A 21,432-nucleotide genomic window follows, 5' to 3' on the forward strand; every position below is an offset into this window, starting at 1 on the left:
ATTCAGTATACACCAAAGAGTTGTATCTACTTAGAGAAATACTAAATGTTAACATATTTTTAAACCAAAATAATGTTACTCCAAGGTTTTGAAGATCAGTTAATCAGGGAATCTAAAAAATATTATTCTGAGGCACTGATCTCACCTCAAGTAACTATGCTAAGCATTCTACCTGGGGTTCAAAATATTAAGGTTGCTTTAAATTTCTTACTGAATTGGTAACCATTTTTCTACCTGGATTTCTATCTCAAATCATAAACGTGTCTTTCAATCCTCTCCCTTTTTCAAGTTTAAACATAATAAGATACAAATAGCTTCAGATATAAAATTCAATAAAAGAATTGAGGCATTCCAGTTTCTATCAATAATAATTTTTTCGAACCTAGAAGACTTTCTTTTCCAAATGAATCAGGGTATACACATCTGCTTTAACTGTTCAACCTATAGTAAACACAAAGATTTCACTATGAATTAAATGAACACCCACTTCTGAATTGTAATGTGAGGTCAAAGTAAGCTATCTGAACTAGACAAATTTCATTTTAGAAAGTACCATATGGCCTCTCTCTCTTTAAAAATACTTTCGGGCCTCCCCGGTGGCGCAGCGGCTGAGCGCTGGGTTGCGAGGCTGCCCGCAGCCTCTGCAGCGCCGGTTCGATCCCCGGCTGCTCCCCGGCCACCAGAGGAGGGTCCCACATGGTGTGCAGACCTCTCCTGCCGCCCGCTGCTCCCCTCAGCAGTGTACTTCGGTCCTTCTGCCTGCTCTGCTCCCCGCTCTGGCTCTGGTGAATTCTCTCGCCCTCCCGTGCTTCTGACTGTGCCCAGTGCATGTATAAACAAAAAAAAAAAAAAACTTTCTAAATAGGCTGATCAATCAGGTCTTTTAAAAACAGATCCCAAGGGGCCTCCCCAGTGGCGCAGCGGTTGAGTGCTGGGCTGCAAAGCTGCCTGCAGCTTCTGCAGCGCTGGTTCGATCCCCGGCTGCTGGGCGAGGGTCCCACATGGCGCGCAGACCTCTCCTGCCGCCCGCTGCTCCCCTCAGCAGTGTACCTCAGCCCTTCTGCCTGTTCTGCTCCCTGCTCTGGCTCTGGTGAATTCTCTCACCCTCCCGCGCTTCTGACTGTATCCACTGCTTGTATAAATAAAAAAATAAATCTTAAAAAACAAACAAACAAACAAAAAGATCCCAAGAACTAACATATCTGACAATGTAAGCTTAAAAATTATCTTAAGAGAAAAATCCAAATACTTTTATTGCCCAAATCTTCCAATACACATTTCCAAACTTAGAGATTCACACACTCAATGGTAAAAGAAATGCAGGCAGATAAAAGAAACTACTCAATAGTTACACTAATAATACCCAACTTTTTGGGTCTGAGGACTTTTATGTAATTGCAAAAGATTTCCCAGAGCCCTATATAATAGTGCCTATACACTTTTTATGTGTCTTTGGAGAAAATACATAAAGATAAAAACCATATGATAAACTGGCAGTTTTTAAATAAATCTGTATTTTGGGCCTCCCCGGTGGCGCAGCGGTTGAGCGCTGGGTTGCAAAGCTGCCCGAAGCCTCCGCGGCACCAGTTCAATCCCCGGCTGCTCCCTGGCCACTGGAGGAGGGTCCCACATGGCGCGCAGTCCTCTCCTGCCGCCCGCTGCTCCCCTCAGCAGTGTACTTCGGTCCTTCTGCCTGCTCTGCTCCCCGCTCTGGCTCTGGTGAATTCTCTCACCCTCCTGCGCTTCTGACTGTACCCAGTGCTTGTATAAATAAATAAATAAATAAATAAATAAATAAATCCTTAAAAAAAAAAAAATCTGTATTTTACCTACCATAGTAACATCAATATACATGAAAAGTTCATATGTAATTGTTAAGACATTACTTATAGAGCTCGGAGACAGTACTTGCAAGGACTGTGAGGTTATTTTTCCATTACTCTGAGTGGTCCCTTTGACAAGACAGTGAGAGACTAATATCCTTAATTTTACTGACGAGGACACTAAAAATTATTATGACTTACTTAACATCACACAACTGATTAGTTGTAAAGCCCAAAATTCACAACTCAGGTTCTAATGATCTTTTTCACTACGCTATGTGGGTTTAGTGTTTAATTTTATCTTAATACCAAGCAGGAAGTCACTGAAAAGGCTGACAGTGATATAAACACAATATAAGTACAACTGCAAAAAAATCCTATTTAAAACAGATCAAGCAGTCCCGTGCTGTTCACCCATTCCTGCCTCAGCCTCCTGCACCAGATCCAGACCCGGGTCCACCTGCCCAAGTGCCACAAAGAAGTGTACTCTGCCCAGCAGTGACCTCCACCTTCCTGGAGAAGAACTGGCAGGCCCTATTTCACATGCAAGAAATGTGGCAAGAGGCTGACCTCCGGGGGCCAAGCCGAGCACGAAGGCAAGCCCACTGCATACCTCAGCTATGCTGTCATGTTCGGGCCTAAAGGATTTGGGGGGGTGGCGCTGAGAGTCACACTTTCAAGACCCCAGGTGTCCAAGAGCATGGTCCTGTGGGCTAATTCCAGGTCTGATCCCAGGCCCTCAGAGTCCCCATGCCCTCAGTAAACCCGTACTGGGGAAAAAAAACACAAACAGATCAAATACTTAGGAAGAAGCCTAAAAAGAAATATATAGGACTTTAAAGAACTCTTAAAAATACTACCAAGGGGGTCTCCCTGGTGGCACAGGCAGCCGAGTGCCGCACTGTGAAGCTGTCTGCAGCCTCTGCAGCACGGGTTCGATCCTGGCTGGCCAGCAAGGGTCCCACATGGCGTCACAGACCTCTCACGTAGCGCCCGCTGCTCCCCTCAGCGGTGTATTTCGTCAGTCTGCCTGTTCTGTTCCCGCTCTGTCTCTGGTGAATCCTCTCACCCTCCTGCACATCTGGCCTGTACCCTGGTTCTTGTATAAAAAATAAATCTATCTTTAAAAAAAAACCAAAACAAAAGAACAAAAATACTACCAAGGAACATAAGACTTAAACACTTAAAATGCTATAAGGACTTAAAGCATTCGATGTTCTTAGATACAAGTCATCATAAGGTATTAGTTCTCTCTAAATTAATCTAATGTGTAGCGTAATCCTGACTTGTAAAAATGTCCACAGGATTTCTCTGACTCCACAATTAATGTGAAAGAATAAATAGTTAAAGTGGTTTGGGAATTTCTGAAGGAGTGAGGAGAACAGCTCCTCTAGTTATTTATTATAAATAATAAATATTATAAATAATAAATATAATAAATAACAGCTCCTCTAGTTATTTATTTTTTTTAAGAGGCATGTTTATTTATTTGTTTGTTTGTTTGTTTTGTTTATACATGCACTGGGTACAGTCAGAAGTGCGGGAGGGTGAGAGAATTCACCAGAGCCAGAGCGGGGAGCAGAGCAGGCAGAAGGACGGAAGTACACTGCTGAGGGGAGCAGCGGGCGGCAGGAGAGGTCTGCGCGCCAAGTGGGACCCTCCTCTGGTGGCCGGGGAGCAGCCGGGGATCGAACCGGCGCCACAGAGGCCGCGGGCAGCTTCGCAACCCAGCGCTCAACGGCTGCGCCACCGGGGAGGCCCTCCTCTAGTTATTTATTATAAAGCTACGATCATTTTAAATGGTGGGATGGCAAAAAGATTAACAGATCAATGGAATGGTATAGAATACAAAGATCCAAATACATGTCGGAATTTAATATATGGTAAAGGTGGCATTTGAAGTCAATGAAGAAAAAAAAGATGGAATAGTCAATAAATGATCTTGAATTACCATGGGTAGCTTTCTGGAAAAAAAAATTAAAGTTGCATCTTCAAATTTCAGCTAGAACAAAAATTAAAGACAAACCTTTAAAAAACATGGACATGGACATATTTTTCCTTATAATCTGAGTAGAGAAAACTTCTAAAATCACACAAAAACTCTTTATTTTTAAAATACTTTATTTTTGTGTAGAACTTGGATGTAGGCCAGAGGTGTGTGTGTGGGGGGGGGGGGGTTGTTTGTGTGTGAAAGGATTCAACTGAGACAGAATGGGGGAGCATTTACTGAAAGGCACTGCTAAGGGGAGCAGTGGGAGAGAGAGGAGAGGTCTACTGTGCCATATGTGGGTCAGCTCCCTGGCTGGGGATCAAACTCAGGCTGGTGAAGCACTGAGCCTTAACCCCTAGGCCACCATGGAGGCCCTACACACAAAAACTCTTTAGAGGTCAAATGGAATGACAAATCGAATTACACAAAATATAAATTAAAAAAACCAAAGAGGGGCCTCCCCCATGGCGCAGCGGTTTAGTACTGGGCTGCGAAGCTGCCCACAGCCTCTGTAGCGCCGGTTCGATCCCCAGCCACCAGGCGAGGGTCCCCATGGCGTGCAGACCTTTCTTGCCGCCCGCTGCTCCCCTCAGCAGTGTATTTCATCAGTCTACCTGTTCTGCTCTCCACTCTGTCTCTGGTGAATTCTCTCACCATCTCGCGCTTCTGACTGTACCCAATGCTTGTGTAAATAAATAAATCTTTAAAAAAAAAATTAGATGACTCAAAGGATATCCTGAACACTTAAAATTGCTTGCAATTCTCAGAACTGAAAGGTTAATTTTTCTTATAGAGTGCTGCCAACAGATGAATAATAAAAAGACCACTCAATACAAAAATGTGCAAAGGATGAGAAAAAATAAATATAAACAAATATATCACTTATAATTAAAGATTTACAAATCAAAACACCAATACAGTACAATTCATTTATCCTATTAGAAAAAACTAGAAAATGAATAACATTGCTGTCAAAGAAGGGTGTATACACTATAAGGCGCTCTGTGAGGTAGTGGTGGTGGCAGGGTAAACTGGCACAGTTTATACATAAGACAACTGGGAAATATGCATCAAAACTGAAAATAGGTATTAACTTTTGAACCATAATTTTTTAAAAAAGATTTATTTATGCATACAGGCCAGAGGTGTGTGTGGGGGGGAGGTGTGTGTGTGAAAGGATTCACCAGAGACAGGTGGGGAACAGAACAGGCAGATTCACTGAAATACACTGCTCAGGGGAGCAGCGGGCGAGACAGGAGAGGTCTGCTGTGCCATGTGGGTCACCTCCTTGGCTGGGGAGGGAACTAGTGCTGCAGTAGCTGCAAACTGCTTCTTAATGTTGACACTTAACCCCTTGCACCACCAGGGAGGCCCTGAACCATAAATTTCAACTCTCAATATTTATCTAACAAATATGCTCACAGACATATCGAGTAATGTATAAGAACATCCACTGCAGCAGGTGGGGATGGGTTAGCACAATTTAAAAGTTTATAAGTAAGGGGCAGGGTAAACAAATTATGGCACATATAGTAGTCAAAAAGAATGAGATGGTTTTATTTGTAATGAGATGAAACAAACTAAGATGTATTAGTGAAAACTGCAGGTTTGGGGCCTTCCTGGTGGCGCAAGGGGTTAAGCAATCTGCAACCTTTGCAGCACGAGTTCAATCCCAAGCTGGCCAGGGAGCAATCCACATGGTGAAGCAGCGCTCTCCTGCCTGGCCTGCTGCTCGGTCTGCCTGCTCTGTTCCCCACTCTCTCTCTGGTGAGTCCTCTCACCCCTGCCCCCATCTCTGGCTTGTACCCCAGCTCTTGTATGCATAAATAAATCTTAAAAAAACCCCGGAGGTTTGAATTTTCAGGGAATAGAAAGAAATAAAAAAAAGATCAGCATGGCCAGACCACACAAAACAATACAAAGACATGATACTGGAGAACAGGCAAGGCCTGCTCACACCTTGTTAAATGAAGTTTGAAGGCTTTAAAGGCAAAACAGAAGTTTTCAGGTAAATGACTTGACTGTTATACAGATAATTCTGGTTGTTGGGAGAAAAGTAGATGAGGGTATAGTGCTTAGGTACGTACATATATGTAGCAGAAACATAAAGAAATGCAAGGGAATAATAAATGCAAGTTGGTGATCACCTCTGGTAAGGTAACCCACGTGGAGGTCGAGAGAAGGACACAATCAGGTCGGGAAACACAGAGGATGTAACAGTGCTCATGGTTTTATTTCTTATGTCAGTATTTGTTGTAGAATTACTTTATAAACATTTTCTGCCTTAAATATCTTATATTCATTTTTATTTTTTAAACAAGAGGGAACAAGGAAAGGCCATTTAGAGTATGTCTTAGGAAAGGATGGCCCAGATTAGGATGGGATGAGCGGTGAAGAAAAAGCTTGAATGAGTATAGCCTTAATATGTTGTAGACAGTCATTAAACAGGGTACAGGGCCTCCCTGGTGGCGCAGGGGTTAAAGTCTCAGCATTATCTAACTATAGCCAGCCACTGCTGCATGAGTTCAATCCACCACCAGGAAGCTAACCCACATGGCCCAGCAGACCTCTCCTGTCTTGCTGCCTGCTGCTCCCCACTCTGTCTGGTGAATCCTCTCATGCCCAGCAGCTGTGGCCTACACCCCACCTCTTATATGCAGAAAATAAATATAAATCTTAAAAAAAAAAAAGAAAAAAAGGAAGAGGGCCTCCCTGGTGGCACAAGGGGTTAAGCATCAGCACTATGAAGCTATCCACAGCCACTACAGCAAGAGTTCAATCACCAGCCAGGGAGCTGACCCACATGGCGCAGCAGACCTCTTCTGTCTTGCCCGCTGCTCCCCTCAGCAGCGTATTTTACTTAGTCTACCTGTTCTGCTCCCCACTCTCTCTGGCGAATCCTCTCACCCCCCACACCTCTGGCCTGTACCTCAGTTCTTGAATGAATAATTTTTTTTTTTTTTTTAAAAAGGATAGGTTAAAAAAAAAAGTACAGGTATAGGTTTGGAGTAAAGATTAAGAGCACAATCTGGGTAACTCAATTCAAAGTACCTCTAAGTATCTAACTGAAGACAGTGAACAGACAGCTAGGATCAGAAGAGGGGTCTGAGCAACAGAATAAAAACGGGGGAGCACTCAATATAGATGTGCATATCTCTCATTCTCTGAGCTTATCCACTCTGTGGCTTTCTAAAAAGCCACAGAGTGGATAAGCTCAGAGAGAGAAGGGGGTAATATTAAGGACCATGACTTGAGAAAGATGATCAATTAACGGTAGAAGGAAAGGGGTGGAGGGAGGGGAGCCTGAAGGAATAGCCAGAGCAAGAAGGAAAAATGAGAACCCAAAAGACAGGGTATTACGGGAAGGAAACGTCTGAATCCAAAGAAAAACACCCCGGATGGACAATTATAAATCCGAGATACGAGAATGAGTCAAAGGGAATTTACTAAAACCAGACAGAATCCAGATCCACTTTACTCTGAACATTCCCAAAAGGAATTCTATAACTCAGTCAAGGTAAATTATTTCCAATGAAAATAATCTTTATACCATTTGAGACCTGAATACAGTTTACAGAGATTAGAAAAATAGGGACATTTGAAATTTCCATTCCAATAGAGAAAAAAAAAATTACTATGAAATCCTATACATTTATTTTGTTTCTATGATTTTAAATAATTTTCAAATTGCTGAATCTTTTTAGTATGTTAAACTGTAAGCATTTTAAGAGCAAAACTCACATAGTATTCATCTTTGAATCTTCAGCATCTAGCTCAGTGTCCAACTTAAGTACTTCACCAAAAAAAATTCACTGCGTGACTGAGCACCAGAACTTTTGTCCTAATTGTGCTGGTGCTTCAGCAATGTAGCATCAAAGTAAAAGCTTTAACTGAGGGTTCTGCTTATTCCACTGAACATTTCTTTCAAAACAAAATGCTATCTACAGAGAAATGTCATCCTTGTCTAAGGAAAAAACACTTTAGGCAACACATTCCACAGGTCTGAGTGATAAAACCCAATTACTGTCAGACAAAGCAGTGTTTGCAAAATTCAAGACTGTACTACTTATGACAGTAGGTACTGCTGTCTGACCACTCATTCTTGAGAGCTGTGAAAAACAGCATTGCTCAGACTTAGAATAAGATACACAAAACATTTGAATGGGTCCTTACTTGCACACAAACTTAGTTGCACTTAGCTGATATTAACAGTTTGGAATCTTTTTCTATGTCTAAATTACAGGTTAATGATATTGGGTAAAATCTATCTTGTCATACCTATTCTCAAAGGAATGTTCTACAAAAGAGTAATCCCATCATTTCTTTGCCTAAATTTGGATAGAAGCCACACATTTCTATGCTACAAGAAAAGCATGCATTCAGAAACAAGTAATTTCAGTCCCAGTTGCATTTAACTATCCAGATTAACTTAATTAAAAAACAACAACAAAAGAACACAGCTCATTTATTCTGAAATGTGAACGAAATTCAAATTTTAAAAAACCCAGCTTTTTGGAACTTGTCACTTTGCACTGAATTGGGCTTGAAACTAGCACTAAACGCACACACTGTGTATGTTAAGAGAAGGATGCTCTGAATTTTAATTGCATCTTTGTATTCTAGTATTCCAATTATTGAACTGCTAGGTGAATCTGGAGTTGGAAGGAATCTTTGACTGAATTACATAAATACAAAGTAAAAATCAGTAATTGGGTAACATTACTGATAAGATTGTTATGTTGAAGATACTTTACTTAAATTCTTTGGATTAAAAGTTAAAATTCAATTCTACCTTCATGAACCGAATAGAAAGTTACTGAGTCCTTTTGCTCTTTGTTAGGAAAATTGTGGTGGCTACCTACACCACCAATGACAGCCACACCACCTAAAGGAAGCTTAAAGCACTGATTGTTGAAAAGCATGTTTAAAATGCTCTGGAAAAGTGCACAACGGTTTAAGACAGGGAGTGAATAATATTAAGTCAAATATTAAATATTAAAACATACAAATCAGGACAAATATTAACAGGGGGACTTCCATATAATTTCTATGGATTCTCTTCAAAACGTTCCTTGCCTTTAACACTCTTTTCACAAAGATCTGGCAAAAACTACGAACACAGATTTGTTTACCAGGGCTTTTTACCTTTTACCCATAAAGCTATTTTCATGTTCCTTTAATTCTGCCATTAAGCACTTGAGAAATCCAAAGCAACCCTATGCCGAACTCCAAAAATTATACAAACAACAACAAAAACCCAATCAGCAAACATAACCACGATTCACAGTATTTTTAGTTACGCATTCTCCAACTAAGTTTATTTCCCTGCATTCTTATTCTGAATAACACCTAAATGCTCCTTCCGAGGGAAAAGGATTATGATCCCTAAATTATTACTTCCTTTTCCTACACATACTATTTCCTACACATACTTTTTACTATTTAAAATCTCATTCGCTCCTACAGCTCGGCTTTACAGCACTTCCACATACACTCGCCGGGACGGACTCGGAACACGAACATAATCATTGCAGGTGCCCCAGAACAGACCACAACGAGGGGGCAGAACTTACTCTAACTTGATTTAAGTCGCTTCCACCGAGAACAGGCTCGAGGCCGCTAAAATAAAGCGCGGGCACGAGGAGCTCTGCACCCCGGCCGGCGCTCAGCGGACCAAAACGCCTTTAGAGGATAAAACCAAGATAAAACTCTCGCCTTTCGCCAAGAAAAAGTCCTCCTCGGCTCAGACACCACCGCGGAACAGCGCGGGGGGCCCGGTCTACACCTCACATTTAGGGTCAACCTTCCCATCCGAAGCCCCAAAGCCGCCCCCGCACCGCCGCCGCCCGCAGCGCCCGCTCCGAAGTCTGAGCCTGGAGACTGAGCGCGAAGGGGGGCGGGGGGAGAACCCACAAAACACCAGTCGCCCGAAGTTTCAAGAAGCGGGAAAAAAATGAGTTTAAACAAACAGGACGTCTCGCTGCAGCCGCGGCGGCCCCTCCCCCGCCCGCCTCCCTCAGCCGGGACCCCGCTCTCCCGCCACCCATTCCCGGGGCGGGGGCGTCGGCCGCGGGGCGTCGGGGGGCCCGGCCAACCGCCCGCGCGGGGGACGGCAGGGCCGGCGCGGAGACAAAGCCCAGCCCGCCGGGCGCCCCGGCGCCGGGGCCCGCCCTGCGCCCCTAACCGCCCGGGGGGGCGAGCACGGCCGGGGCGCCCCCGAAGTGCGCGCCCGGGCGCCGCGGGGCTCCCCGCTCGTCCGCTGAGGCCCGGGCCCCGCCGGCCGCTTCCCTCCCAATTCGGGACCCGCGCGCCCGAGGACAAAGCGGAGGGCGCGCCGAGGGCAGCGGCGGGTCGCGACGGCCCCGGGCGGGGCGGGAACCCCCGCGGCCCCCCGCCCGGGCCCCCGGCCCCCCGCGGGTTCCCGCCTCCCCGCGGGCCCCGCCCCCGCCCGCGGCGCCCCGCCGGCCCCTCGGCCGCCCCTCACCGGGCGGCGGGTTCCCCCGGAGCCGCCTCCGCCGCCGGGCCTCGGCCCGCCCCGCCGGCCGCCGCCTCATGGGCCCCGCGTCGCCATCCCGCCGCCGCGCCCTCGCCGCGCCGCCTCCCGCGCCGCCGCCGCCGCCGTCCCCGGCCGAGGCCGAAGCCGCTCCCGCCGCAGCCTCCCGCGCCCGCCGCCCGGCCCGGGAGGCGCCTGCGCACTGCGCGCCGCGTGGGGCGGGGGCGGCCCGGCCGGCCCCGGGGCGAGGGGGGCGGGGGGGGCGGGCGGCGGCACGTGGCGGGCGGGGGCGCCCGGGCGCGCGGGCGGGGGCGCGAGTGCCGGGCTCCCCGCGGTCGGTCCCGGGCGCTCGGGGCGCGGCGCGGTGGGGCTCACCCGCGCGGATCCGGCCGCGGGACGGGCGCCTCCAGCCCGAGTCTCGTCGCGGGGGGCGGCGCGGCGGGACCCGCCCTGCCTGGGTGTCCGGGGTCCCCCGAGAGCTGGGCGCGTCTCCGGCGCTCGGCCGCGGCCGTGGTCCGGCGGGAGCGCGACGCCGACGCGGGCCCAACTCCGGGGCTACCCGCCCGCGAGGAGCCGCGCGGCGCGAGCCATCCCGCCGCCCCCTGAATCCGGCCTTTTAGTCACGTTCTAGATACTTTTGAGGTCCCGGGCTGCTGGGATTAGCAAGACCCTAATTGGCCGTTTCCTCTTAACCCCTGACATCCCGTCAGGCTCCCTTTCAGAGGAACCGCCTAAAAAATGTGTGTGCAGAGGAGTCTCTCCTCTTAAACTGCCTTGTAGAAATCTGAGCACTCTGCAGGCGCTCGAAGTGGGAAGGCATGCCAAGGAAAGGGAGAAGACTTTATTTTGTGCTCCTGAATTGTCTCATTTAACCATCGCAGCACAAAAGGATAAACTTTTACTTTACCCTTTCGACCAGAGTGCACTTGAAGCTCTAACAAGTTAGGTGGCTTGCAGCAGATCAAACTCTCCCCACCCAGACAGCCCGGCCCCCAAAAGCTGCAAACTTGGAACTGGGCAGCAGGCCCACTGATAGTTATGTGTGGTCGGTATGCTGTGTTCCAAAAATATGAATTGTCCATTTAAAAAAAAAAAAAAAACCACTTCGATTTCTGACTTCTCTCTAAAAAATGAAAACAAACAAACAAACAAAAAAAAAAAAAAAACAAAAAACACCACCCAGCTCCTTTTAATCCTCTTATTTTCACCTGGAAGCTACTTCCCAGTAACTTTTGTTTATCCTGGGGAGGCACTTCTCCCCACTCAGCTGCTTAAATCATTTACATTACCTGCTTGACCTGTATTTAAGTTCCCCTTCAGTATCTGCTCCTCCAATCTTCCTTTCCTCCATTATCATGCTCCCTCTCTACAAATGCATTTAAAATGAGAAAGCTATAAAATGTGAAAGCTATAAATATATGAAAATCTGAAGAACATGTTAGCTAACATATATATACATGAGACAGCGTTGTAATGCCAATTAAATATGAAAGCCCACATATCCTGCTAGTGCAGGTCTAAATTGGTACAAACCACTTTGGAAAACTGGCAATACCTACTAAGGCTAATCCTATGAATACACTGTGACTCTATAGAATGGAAATGTGTGCAGATGTTTGCCAGAATACTTGTGGTAGAATATTTCTAGCAGCTGTATTCGTAAGTCAAAAAATTGGAAACTCCCCAAAGGCTCATCAACCTTGAGTGACTAGGATGAAAAGGTAAGTTTTGTTATATTCTCATAGCGGTGTACTATGCAACTATACATAACTGTTGTAGAGCAACCCCATCATTTCCGCCTAACATAACCACTAGATGAATGTCACAAAATTTTCCACTTATGTAAAGTTCAAAATCTGGCCAAATTTTGCTGATGATGTAAAGCTAGTGGTTACCGGCTGCAGAGGGGAGGAAAGTTACTAGAAGGAAGCATGAAGGGGATTCTGAGTGAGTCCTATTTTGTTCTTGAGCTGGATGGTGATAAAGAGCTGTTCTCTACTGGCGCATCTGGGCAGTACCCTTGCTAGTGTACTTTTCTGTGGCCTATTAAACTTCAATAGAAACCTTGAAAATGGTGTTGTCATTTGATTATGCATGTATCATGTATATATAAGTAAAAGCAAATATGTACTATATATAATCAAGTGTTTTATATATATAATAAAGTGATTATGTATAATATATATAAAATCAAGTGTTATATTGTTGTAGAGCAACCCCGATACAAAACGGGGTGCCTGACTGTGGGTCCTCACCCGCGTGCTTAAAAGGACTTATCAATGTTCTACTGCAGGCACACGTGAAAGGTTAATAAAAGGTTTATTTACAAGGGAAGAGGAAATGAGGAAATGTACAGCTCAGGGAGAACAGTGGGAGACAAAGTTTTAAATGAGTCCTACCCGATCCGCCGATCTGGAATCCCAAATGGCGCTCTGAGAGCTGGCTGCAAGCCGGGAGCCGTGAAGCCAGGAGGCGAGTGACAGCGAGCCCCCCAAGGCCCACGTGTTTGGTTTTTATATCCAACCTGGCTGCCCAACTCCACCCTCAGGTCCCAGCCACCCTCCCTTGGTGGTGATGGGATTTGTCTTTCCCAATGTCTTGATGGCTTTAGTCTGGAGTGGGGGTGGGGTCCACAAAGCCTGCATGGGATTAGCTCAGGACATCCTTTCCCCCTAACAAAATCACTTGATCATATATATAACTTATATTGTTATCCCATGCAACCTTTTATTAACCTTTCGCGTGTGCCTGCAGTAGAACATTGATAAGTCCTTTTAAGCGCGTGGGTGAGGACCCACAGTCAGGCACCCCGTTTTGTATCGGGGTTGCTCTACAATAATTTTATATATACATATATATATATAATCAAGTATTCATTTGGCATGATTTCCCTGCAATTCTCTCCTGCTTCGCCCGCTGATCCCCTCAGCAGTGTACTTCAGTCAGTCTACCTGTTCTGTCTCTGGTGAATCCTCTCATCCCCCACACCCCTGGCTTGTACCCCAGTTCTTGAATGCATATATATTTCTTAAAAGAATAAACCATTTGTCAAGTATCCCAGATAAATTTGAGGAAAAAAATGAGTTTTCTTGCAGGTACATTGCTCTATAAATGTCATTTAGTTCAAGTTTGTCAATCATGTTGCTCAGATCTTCTCTATCTTTTCTTTTTGCCTGATTGTTCTATCCAGAATGAGAAGGCATGTTAAAATCTCCCATTTATGTAGATTCCTCTATTTCTATGTTGAGTTGTATCAAATTTTATTCATTTACAGTAATGTCATATAAATTTTGAATTGTTACAACAAAAAAAAGAATAAACCAAAGTGTCCATTAGAATGTGAGCTCCCTGAAGGCAGGATCACTGCATTCCAGCTCCTGGAGCAGAGTCCAGCATAGTGGGTGTTCAGTGAGTCTCAGCAAAGTGAATGGGTGAGTGAAGGCTCACCCTTTCTAGCATGAAAAGACTACTGGAGGGAGGAAAAGTAGTCCAAACTTCAAATGGGGAAATGGGTCTGGGGAAATGGTCCTAGCCTCTGGCAGGAGCGGCAGAGCTAGGCGCTGTGAGAACCACATTACTTCTTATTCACAAGGGGCCAGGCAGGAAAGGATCAAAACCTAGTTTGAGAACTTGAGAGTCACCCTGGGGCTCTGTGGTTTGGGAACTGTAGGGTCAACTGAAGACTGCAATGTGTCACTATTTCCATTACACATTTTCCAGGGTCTCCACTTGGCTGGTAAACTCAGAGCAAATTCTTCTGCCCTGGAGGATGGGAGCAGAGGCCTGGAGATAGGTAGGATTTGAGAAAGTTCCCTGTCGGCCCGGGGAAGCCCTGCCTACTCCAGACTGACTGGATAATAAGGAAGAATTAAAGTTCTTGATTACTTCTGCTAATGGGAGGGGTGTATTAGTAGCGCCCCCTCTCCCCGACACCTCCCAGCAGTTTTAGTCATCTGTGGGACACAACCACTTCTCCCTGTCACAGGAATTGACTGAAGCAGATTCTTGTGTTGTCAACAGCTTTTTCTGAATAGCTAATGCAACAGTAAGATCCCCCCCGCCCCAACAGTTTTTCCCAAAGCCCTGTTAGTTTCTTTATATTAATGCTGGATTTTAAGTTAAGGTCAGTTTACTTACAAATGAGAAATGTGCAGGAGTTGGTGGGGGGAAAAGGGTATGGGAGCTGAAGACCTGCTGAGGGACCACCCATCAGGCAAGGACTTCTGCACACAGCCAGGACTGCCCTGCCTTGGGTGAGAAGGGGTGGGGTAGGTGCACATCCTTGAATGTCTGGAGCCCTGGGGTCAGAGGTCAGGTCAGGACTGCTCAGCTGTTTGCCCTCTTGTAATTTCTAAGATGGTGTGAGAATGAGATGATGTGATGAGATGTATAAGAAATCACATTATTGTTACATAACATTGTTGTTAATTTTTTCCCCCTTCTCCTTCAGGCCCAGAAGTTAAGAATGTTATATGTTTTCATTGTTAAGTGGTTCCTGGTGGTTGGATCATTACTTGCTGTGTGAGCTGAGTTCGTTACTTAACCTCCTGGCTTCCCATTCTGTAACATGGGATGAGATCTACCTGTTGCAGGCTGTCATGAGGATTAAATGAAATGTGTGCAAATGCCTAAATCTTAGCAAGACCCTAATTGGCGGTTTCCTCTTAACCCCTTAAATCCCATCAGGCTCCTTTTCAAAGACCTCCTAAAAAATGTGTGTGCAGAGGAATCTCTCCTCTTAAACTGCCTTGTAGAAATTTGAGCACTCTGCAGGCGCCCTAAGTGGTGGGAAGGCATGCTAAGGAAAGGGAGAATACTTTATTTTGTGCTCCTGAATTGTCTCATTTAACCATTGCAGTACAGGCTTTCAAGATATTAGTCCCTTCCCATAGTGTGCTTTAGACAAGCTGGGTAAGAAGCCCTCATTCAACACAAGGACCTTAGCTAGACATTTCAAATCTCTGAGACAGGGTTCCTAAGGTCTCTGTGGCAGCTCAGGATTTTTCCTTTTCACGATATGATTCCAGGTCGGCATCGATATACCTTGATTCACCATTGTCCACACTTTTAGAATCATTTAAATGTGAGCAGTATTCCCAGGAAGATTAGTGGGTACCACAAGAACTTTCCTGGGCCTGTGGCTTTTGGTGCTGTCCTTGGTCAAATGCTGCAAGGTCCTTGGAACCCAATGCCTACTTTCAGAAGGAGAGGGGGTTTCACACCCTCCCTACTCCAGGCACCTTCTAGAGGCTGCCTCAGTTTAGCCACATCATCTGGAAACTTCCACTGCCCCTGCCTGTTCTTGTAACCTAATTCTTTGCCCAAGTCTCTCCCCTGTGATTCACAAACCCTTCAGCCTGGGTCCTTCCCCTTCCAAGCCCAACTCAGAGCATCCTCTGTTCCTTGTCAAGTTCATTCCCTCACTCACAGCTCTCCTCAGCTCCAGGCAAAAGCTGCCCTACGTCCCTCCCTTCCTCCGTCTGGTCCCTCAGCTCCCTTGCGCTATATATAGCACAGCTGTGCCTTAGATTGTGCAGAGCTTCAAGTCTTTCTTTCTCCCCTACTCCAACACAATAGCTGAAGCGTCCAGTTGGGGCAGGGAAGCCCAACAAGCCAGGGTTTGGAGAGGGACAAAAAAGGCTGTGTTGAATTTAGGACCACCCAGAATAGGGTAACCTTCCATCTGTCCTCAGGGACTTCCCACTTGTCCCGTTCAGGAGGAATCATCTTATTTAACCCTTGCAGTGATCCTGTGGGCAGCTGCTGTCTCACTCGTAGAGGATGACATAGACTCAAAACCGCTGAAGGTTTTGGTGCACAGGGAAAAGACCCCCATCCCTCTGGGGTCGGATGAAAGAAACTAACATCTGACTGATTAGGAAAAAAGCCAAAATTTAGCTCTCCTGTTCACCTGTGATGATACAGGTGTTTTTCACAAAACTCTTCCTTTGGCAAACAGGAGCAGCAGCTTTCCTGCCCACCTGTGACTATGCAGGTGCCTCTTCCTGCTTTTTCCTAATAAATCTATCCTTTAAAAAAAAAAAAAAGCCAAAATTTAAAAACATACATATGGAGATTTAGTACATGTTATTTTTTTTTTTCTTATCAGTTTGTCTAATGTTTATTTGCCAGCCTAGAATGCGGAAGGGCATGGGAAGGTTCTCCTGCACCCTGACAGTGGCATCAGACCACGTGTATAGAGTGGTCGGTCAGTTAACTGACCCCACACGACTCCTTCCTACACTCAGGATCTACTAAATCTGTTTGCATCATCACTAGAATCAAAGAATTCTAATTCTCTAAATTAGAATTTCTATTAGCATTACCTGATCCAGAAGAAAGTAAGGTTTACTAAGCAAATTACTAATGTAGAAATGCTTAAATTGAAACTGCTATTAAAAACTTGGCATATTAACAAAAATGATGCTATCATTATTTTATCTTATGTTTACTTAAGCAGGACTCCACAGAAATCTGTTCCTTGAAGTTTTAGTTACTGTATGTTCTCAAAAGTTTTTGCAGTAAAACACAATTTATTTCTTCTTAGACTTTCCTTCTACTTTACATCCAGTCTCTCAAGTTAGCCCAGAGCAGTGAGATTTGATTTTATGAATGCTTAGAAATCTGGTCCTATTTTTTCTCTCACATACTGTGACCTTGGGCAAAACATGTAACTTAAGCCTCAGCTTTCATCTGTGAAATGGGAAGCATAACAGTGCCATTGTCAGGACTGAATAATCTACTTATAGCAGTTAGCAAACTTCTTGACCCATAGGCATGCAGTAATTCACAGCAGCTATTATTTTTTTCAGTTTTAGGCTGAGATGCTGTGAGAGCATGTACATAATCTTAGTAGGAGAAGTTGAACTTCCCTCTGATTTGGCCCGTCCTCCAAAGAAGGTGACCCTTTCTTGTCCTGTGTCATCCAGGCATTTCCATCCCTTTGCTTTTGGCCTTTATCATCCCTCTCTTGAGAATTTAGGCTGCTGCTGGGACAAGGAGCAGCAGCATGGGACAGTGTGTGTGAATGACTGGGAGGAGAGTTCCCATGGACGCTGGGGATATGTGAAGGCCCTGGGGAGCTGTTGTAACCTTGGGTCTCTTCTGAGCAGTGAGTGCTGGGGAGAGAGCCATCAGCTGCTGGACAAGCCAACTTAGGACAGACACGTGGGCTGAGAGTCATCTATGGCAGAAGCAAAGGCCTGGGGTGGAGTGGGACTCTCCAGAGCACCCCCAATCTCTCATTTGCTCAGCAAGAAGGTACTTTTTCTTCTCCTAATCTAGGGTAATACAGATTAATTAGCATCCCTAAGCCTCAGTATCAATCGCAGACCCCTGGGGAGTACACTAGGTGTACAAACTGAAGCGAGCCAGACCTGGGCACAGGTTATGAGAATGTCTAGGGGTGTGCCCTCACATGATTCACTTAGCCCCTCAGACGTTCATTTCCCTTGTCGATGAACAAAATACTACTTACCATTCAGAAGAGTTGTGTCCAAATGCCTTGGATAGATAGGTCACTGACTCAGGTCACGCATGTCTGTGTGACATGAGTGAGCATCGCCCCCAAGTATAAAGAGCTCTGAAGAATGCTCCAGTTGTTGCGAACTTCTGGACAAATCTCTTCAGTTCAGAAAGCATCCCTGAAGTGATCAAATTCAGAGAGCCTGCCTCCCACAGGCGGGGCATTTTCTACATTGTACATTGTTCATAACAGTATTTGAGACAGGGCCTCTCTGGTGGTGCAAGGGGTTAAGTCTCAGCACTATGAAGCTACCCGCAGCCACCGCAGTTCAATCCCCGGCCAGCCAGAGAGGTGACACACATGGCGCAGCAGACCTCTCCTGTCTTGCCCGCTGCTCCTCTCAGCAGTGTATTTCAGTAGATCTGCCTGTTCTGTCTCCACTCTGTCTCTGGTAAATCCTCTCACCCCTCTCATCGCCCACCTCTGGCCTATACCCCAGCTCTTGTATGCATAAATAAGATAAATCTTAAAAAAAAAAAAAAAAAGAGTATTTGAGCCAGTATAACTTAAAGGGGAACCCAGGATCTCGACCCATTCTTGCCTCTATATTCCCATCTCAGTTCTCCATATCCAGTCATCTCCGAGCCAGCCACTTGTCCTTGGGAAGCAAATGACTGAATGGAGTTACAGATTCTCCTCTGTCTGGTGTTACTTTCCAGGGCCTGGAGCTCTGGCCTGGAACTCAGCAGATGGGGGGTTAAGACTGATGCCCTACCCTATCTCCTCCCCTCTGTTCCTGACTTCAAAGCTTTCATAAAGCCTGTCACTGCTTCCCTGACCCTATAGTGGCAGCTCCACCATCAAATCTTGGCCAGTTCCTGGCTGGCTGCTGGTGCTCCACTGTGTAGCTGTCTCCTAGGGTAAGCAACGGCGTGGGCAGTGCCTGCTCCCCCAGGAGAGGAGCAGCAACTAAGAGTATAAGTTGCTGCAAATAGGGAGTTAGTCTCATGGTTGGATTTAGAAGGCACCCCACAGGGAGAACGCATGGTCTGAGGACTGACTTTGGGTCGCTGTCTAGTTGGTGATTAGGCCAGACATTTGCAGGTGTTTACAAGTAATAGGGGTCACCAGCCCAGGGGTGCAGGTAAGGGGTTGGTAATTGCAGAGAACTGGAGAGAGACGGACATGGAAACAGGAGCAGCTCAGGAACAAGACTTGTTACGTGAGTATTCATGTCCGAAACTTATGCTCAGTCACACAAGTCAATGTCCAAATATTTAAGCCTCTGGCGATTTGGTAATGAGTGTAATGCTGTCTGGGAAGGCTCTGGCTCCCTGGGGCCACATCCTGCTCTGTTGCTCCCCCAGGAGCAACCGTGACAGACTCAAGGCCAGTGGGGGCTTCAGAGCTCAAGGCCTCTTCCTCCCACCCTCATCTGTGGATTTTTCCAGCTGCTTTTCTTGGCCGAAGGATCACACCCATTGGGATGCAGATGGGGCAGGGGAAAGGAGAGAAAACTGAAGTCAGGAGGAGCTGGGGAGGAGACAGATGTTAGGAAGGAGATGGAGAAATGGCGTAGAGGTCCAGGCATCTGACAGTACAGGACACCTTTTCAAGTAGAGGCTGTGCTGAGCATGGTAAGAGGGCCGAAAGGCAACTCCTTCCTTCTGCCTGACTGAGGAAAACCGGAGTTCTTATTGTGCAGTGCCTTCTTCTAGGACTGGGCTGGAGCCTAGGAACCCCGCCTGTCAACACCTGGGACCAAGAGCATGTCTGCTAATAAAGGCTGGTGGGTGCCACCCGAGGGCGAAGACAGTGTGTCTGAGAAGTTCCTGAGGAAAACCAGGGAGTCTCCACTGGTGCCGATAGGTGAGTGGGAGAAGGGGAGGGGAGGGGCTTCGCCCTAGGCGTGAGCCAACACTGGAGGTGCCCAGGGACAGAGGGGGTCTTCCTTCCAACAAAACCAGAGTCTGGGTAGGTGGAGGAGGCAGTTCATAGAGTGCAAGGAATGTGGGGAATCTGGGGGCACCAATACCACCATCAGATGGGGAGGAGCAGTTTGGGGTCACCCAGGGCTGCCTTCCTCCAGGCCCTGGGAAAGGAGGAACATGGTAGTACCAAGATGCAGGAGCCATCGGTGCTTGGAGAAGGGCCCAGAGCAAAGCTACGGGGGCCAGGAGAGCCAGGATGGGTGCTGTGCCTGTGCGGGAGGGGTGTCACTGGAGGGAGGCCACCACTTTGACAATGCCATTGAGAGGACGAAAGTAAATATTCTAAGAGCACCCCTCCCCATTCCCAGTGAAGCAGCAGTTTATCCACACACCCAGCCAGTCTAGGGAGGCCTCTCAGGATAGTTGTGCCTGGTGGCTGAGCCTAGAGCACCTGTTCTCTGACGGCAGGTATAGGAGGTTGCCTGCTGGTGGCTGCCTACAGGATTTACCGGCTGAAGGCGCGGGGCTCCACCAAGATGTCCATACACCTGATTCACACCCGGGTGGCAGCGCAGGCTTGTGCCGTGGGTGCCATCATGTTAGGTGAGTAGCTAGGTGGGGTCACAGCAGACTGCAGGCAAAGCTGGCTGTGAGCCCAGGCAGTCCCTGTTCCCTACATGGGGTCTGCATCATGTCTTTGGTGAAGCCCCCATACTGAGACAGTCTCAGGGTTCCCTGTCTAACATCCTGTCCCAGCCCTGTGGGGAAGTGCGATCTGTTTCCTGAATTTGTCCTAGAGGTAAGGAAAAGCACATGATGGAACACACATTGGATCTCTCTGGATCAAAGGGCAGACAATTGCTTCCTGTGTATGGGTGGGCAGATTCCTTGCTCTGGGCCTCAGTGTCATGTGGTGATGACCACCTGATATGCTTACTGCACAGGGCGCTATGAAATTTCCCAGACAGGTAACATGTGACATTCCTCTGTGAACGCAAAGTTTTGTCACCCTAAGTTGTGGTCAGGTGCTTGCGGCAACTGTTGAGACCAGTGGGGAGAGGTGAGTGGGGAAGTTGGACTCTCAAAGGAACGGCAAGAGTTGGAACCGGGGCGCCACACCTGCACACCTGGGAGAGCTAGCACGTGCGCTCAGGCATCAGTGCCAAGGGGCATTCTTCCCTCTCCCAGGTGCTGTGTACACGATGTACAGAGACTACATCAAGAAAGCAGCGGAGGATGCCGGGGAGAAGTAGCACCCCCCAGGGTCTGCAGCAGTCAGATCCTCTTAAATTTACCCCTGCGATACTCCTAATAAAGTAGTTTTGAGGAAAGTCTACAGACTCTTCTTCCTATGGGGGAGAGCAGAGGATGGGGCTGGTAGTGGCTGATGGGAGGGTTAGAAATCAGAATTCTGGCTCCCAACTCCAGGGCTAGGGAGACTCTTAAGGGGTAGAGGAGGAGGAAGAATAGACTCTGAGCCCAGAATCCCAACAACTCCCAGGCCATCTCCGGTCCCACCTAGAAGCAGTGTGGTAGAGAGGCCTGAATGTGGAGTGGGAGCAGGAGGGTGGGCAGTGAAGAGGCCTCAGTGCTCATGGGAACACTGAATTATGAGGCAGGTGTTCCTCCCGCCACAGGCAGCTTCCCTGGGGACCCAGCAGGAAAAGGCTGCAGCTGGGAGCACAGACAGTGAAGCCTCACGGGAGACAACATATATCCAGAACCCAAGT

The 21,432-nt window shown here is 47.0% G+C and overlaps 2 protein-coding genes across 7 annotated transcripts in view; one reads left to right on the forward strand and one right to left on the reverse strand.

Annotated features, from left to right (window-relative positions):
- Positions 1 to 10,726, reverse strand: part of GJC1 (gap junction protein gamma 1) — a 31,371-nt gene extending 20,645 nt beyond the window's left edge. The window contains exon 1 of one of the 3 annotated variants that reach the window (XM_037492135.2): positions 10,682 to 10,726. The gene's annotated coding sequence lies outside the window, so the exon portion shown is untranslated. Of the gene's footprint in view, positions 1 to 9,386; positions 9,642 to 10,297; positions 10,346 to 10,681 lie in introns of those variants that run through there. The other 2 variants (XM_037492134.2, XM_037492136.2) reach the window with 2 other exon arrangements.
- Positions 10,727 to 18,605: 7,879 nt separating this feature from the next.
- HIGD1B (HIG1 hypoxia inducible domain family member 1B) lies at positions 18,606 to 21,086 on the forward strand. Of its 4 annotated transcripts, none has more exons than XM_054689516.1 (4): positions 18,606 to 18,691; positions 19,490 to 19,640; positions 20,171 to 20,305; positions 20,891 to 21,086. In XM_054689516.1, exons 2-4 carry the CDS (start codon positions 19,541 to 19,543, stop codon positions 20,953 to 20,955), a joined length of 300 nt encoding a protein of 99 aa, XP_054545491.1. In that variant the 5' UTR covers positions 18,606 to 18,691; positions 19,490 to 19,540; the 3' UTR covers positions 20,956 to 21,086. The 4 variants fall into 4 exon arrangements, with proteins under 4 accessions (XP_054545491.1, XP_054545490.1, XP_054545492.1 ...); XM_054689515.1 differs by having other exon boundaries at positions 18,676 to 18,691; positions 19,477 to 19,640; positions 20,891 to 21,085; XM_054689517.1 differs by lacking the exon at positions 18,606 to 18,691 and adding an exon at positions 18,698 to 18,993.
- The last annotated feature ends 346 nt before the right edge of the window (positions 21,087 to 21,432 follow it).

The sequence above is a fragment of the Talpa occidentalis genome, unplaced genomic scaffold (assembly GCF_014898055.3).
Source record: "Talpa occidentalis isolate TD23 unplaced genomic scaffold, MPIMG_talOcc4v2.1 talOcc4.7, whole genome shotgun sequence".
Lineage (NCBI taxonomy): Eukaryota > Metazoa > Chordata > Mammalia > Eulipotyphla > Talpidae > Talpa > Talpa occidentalis.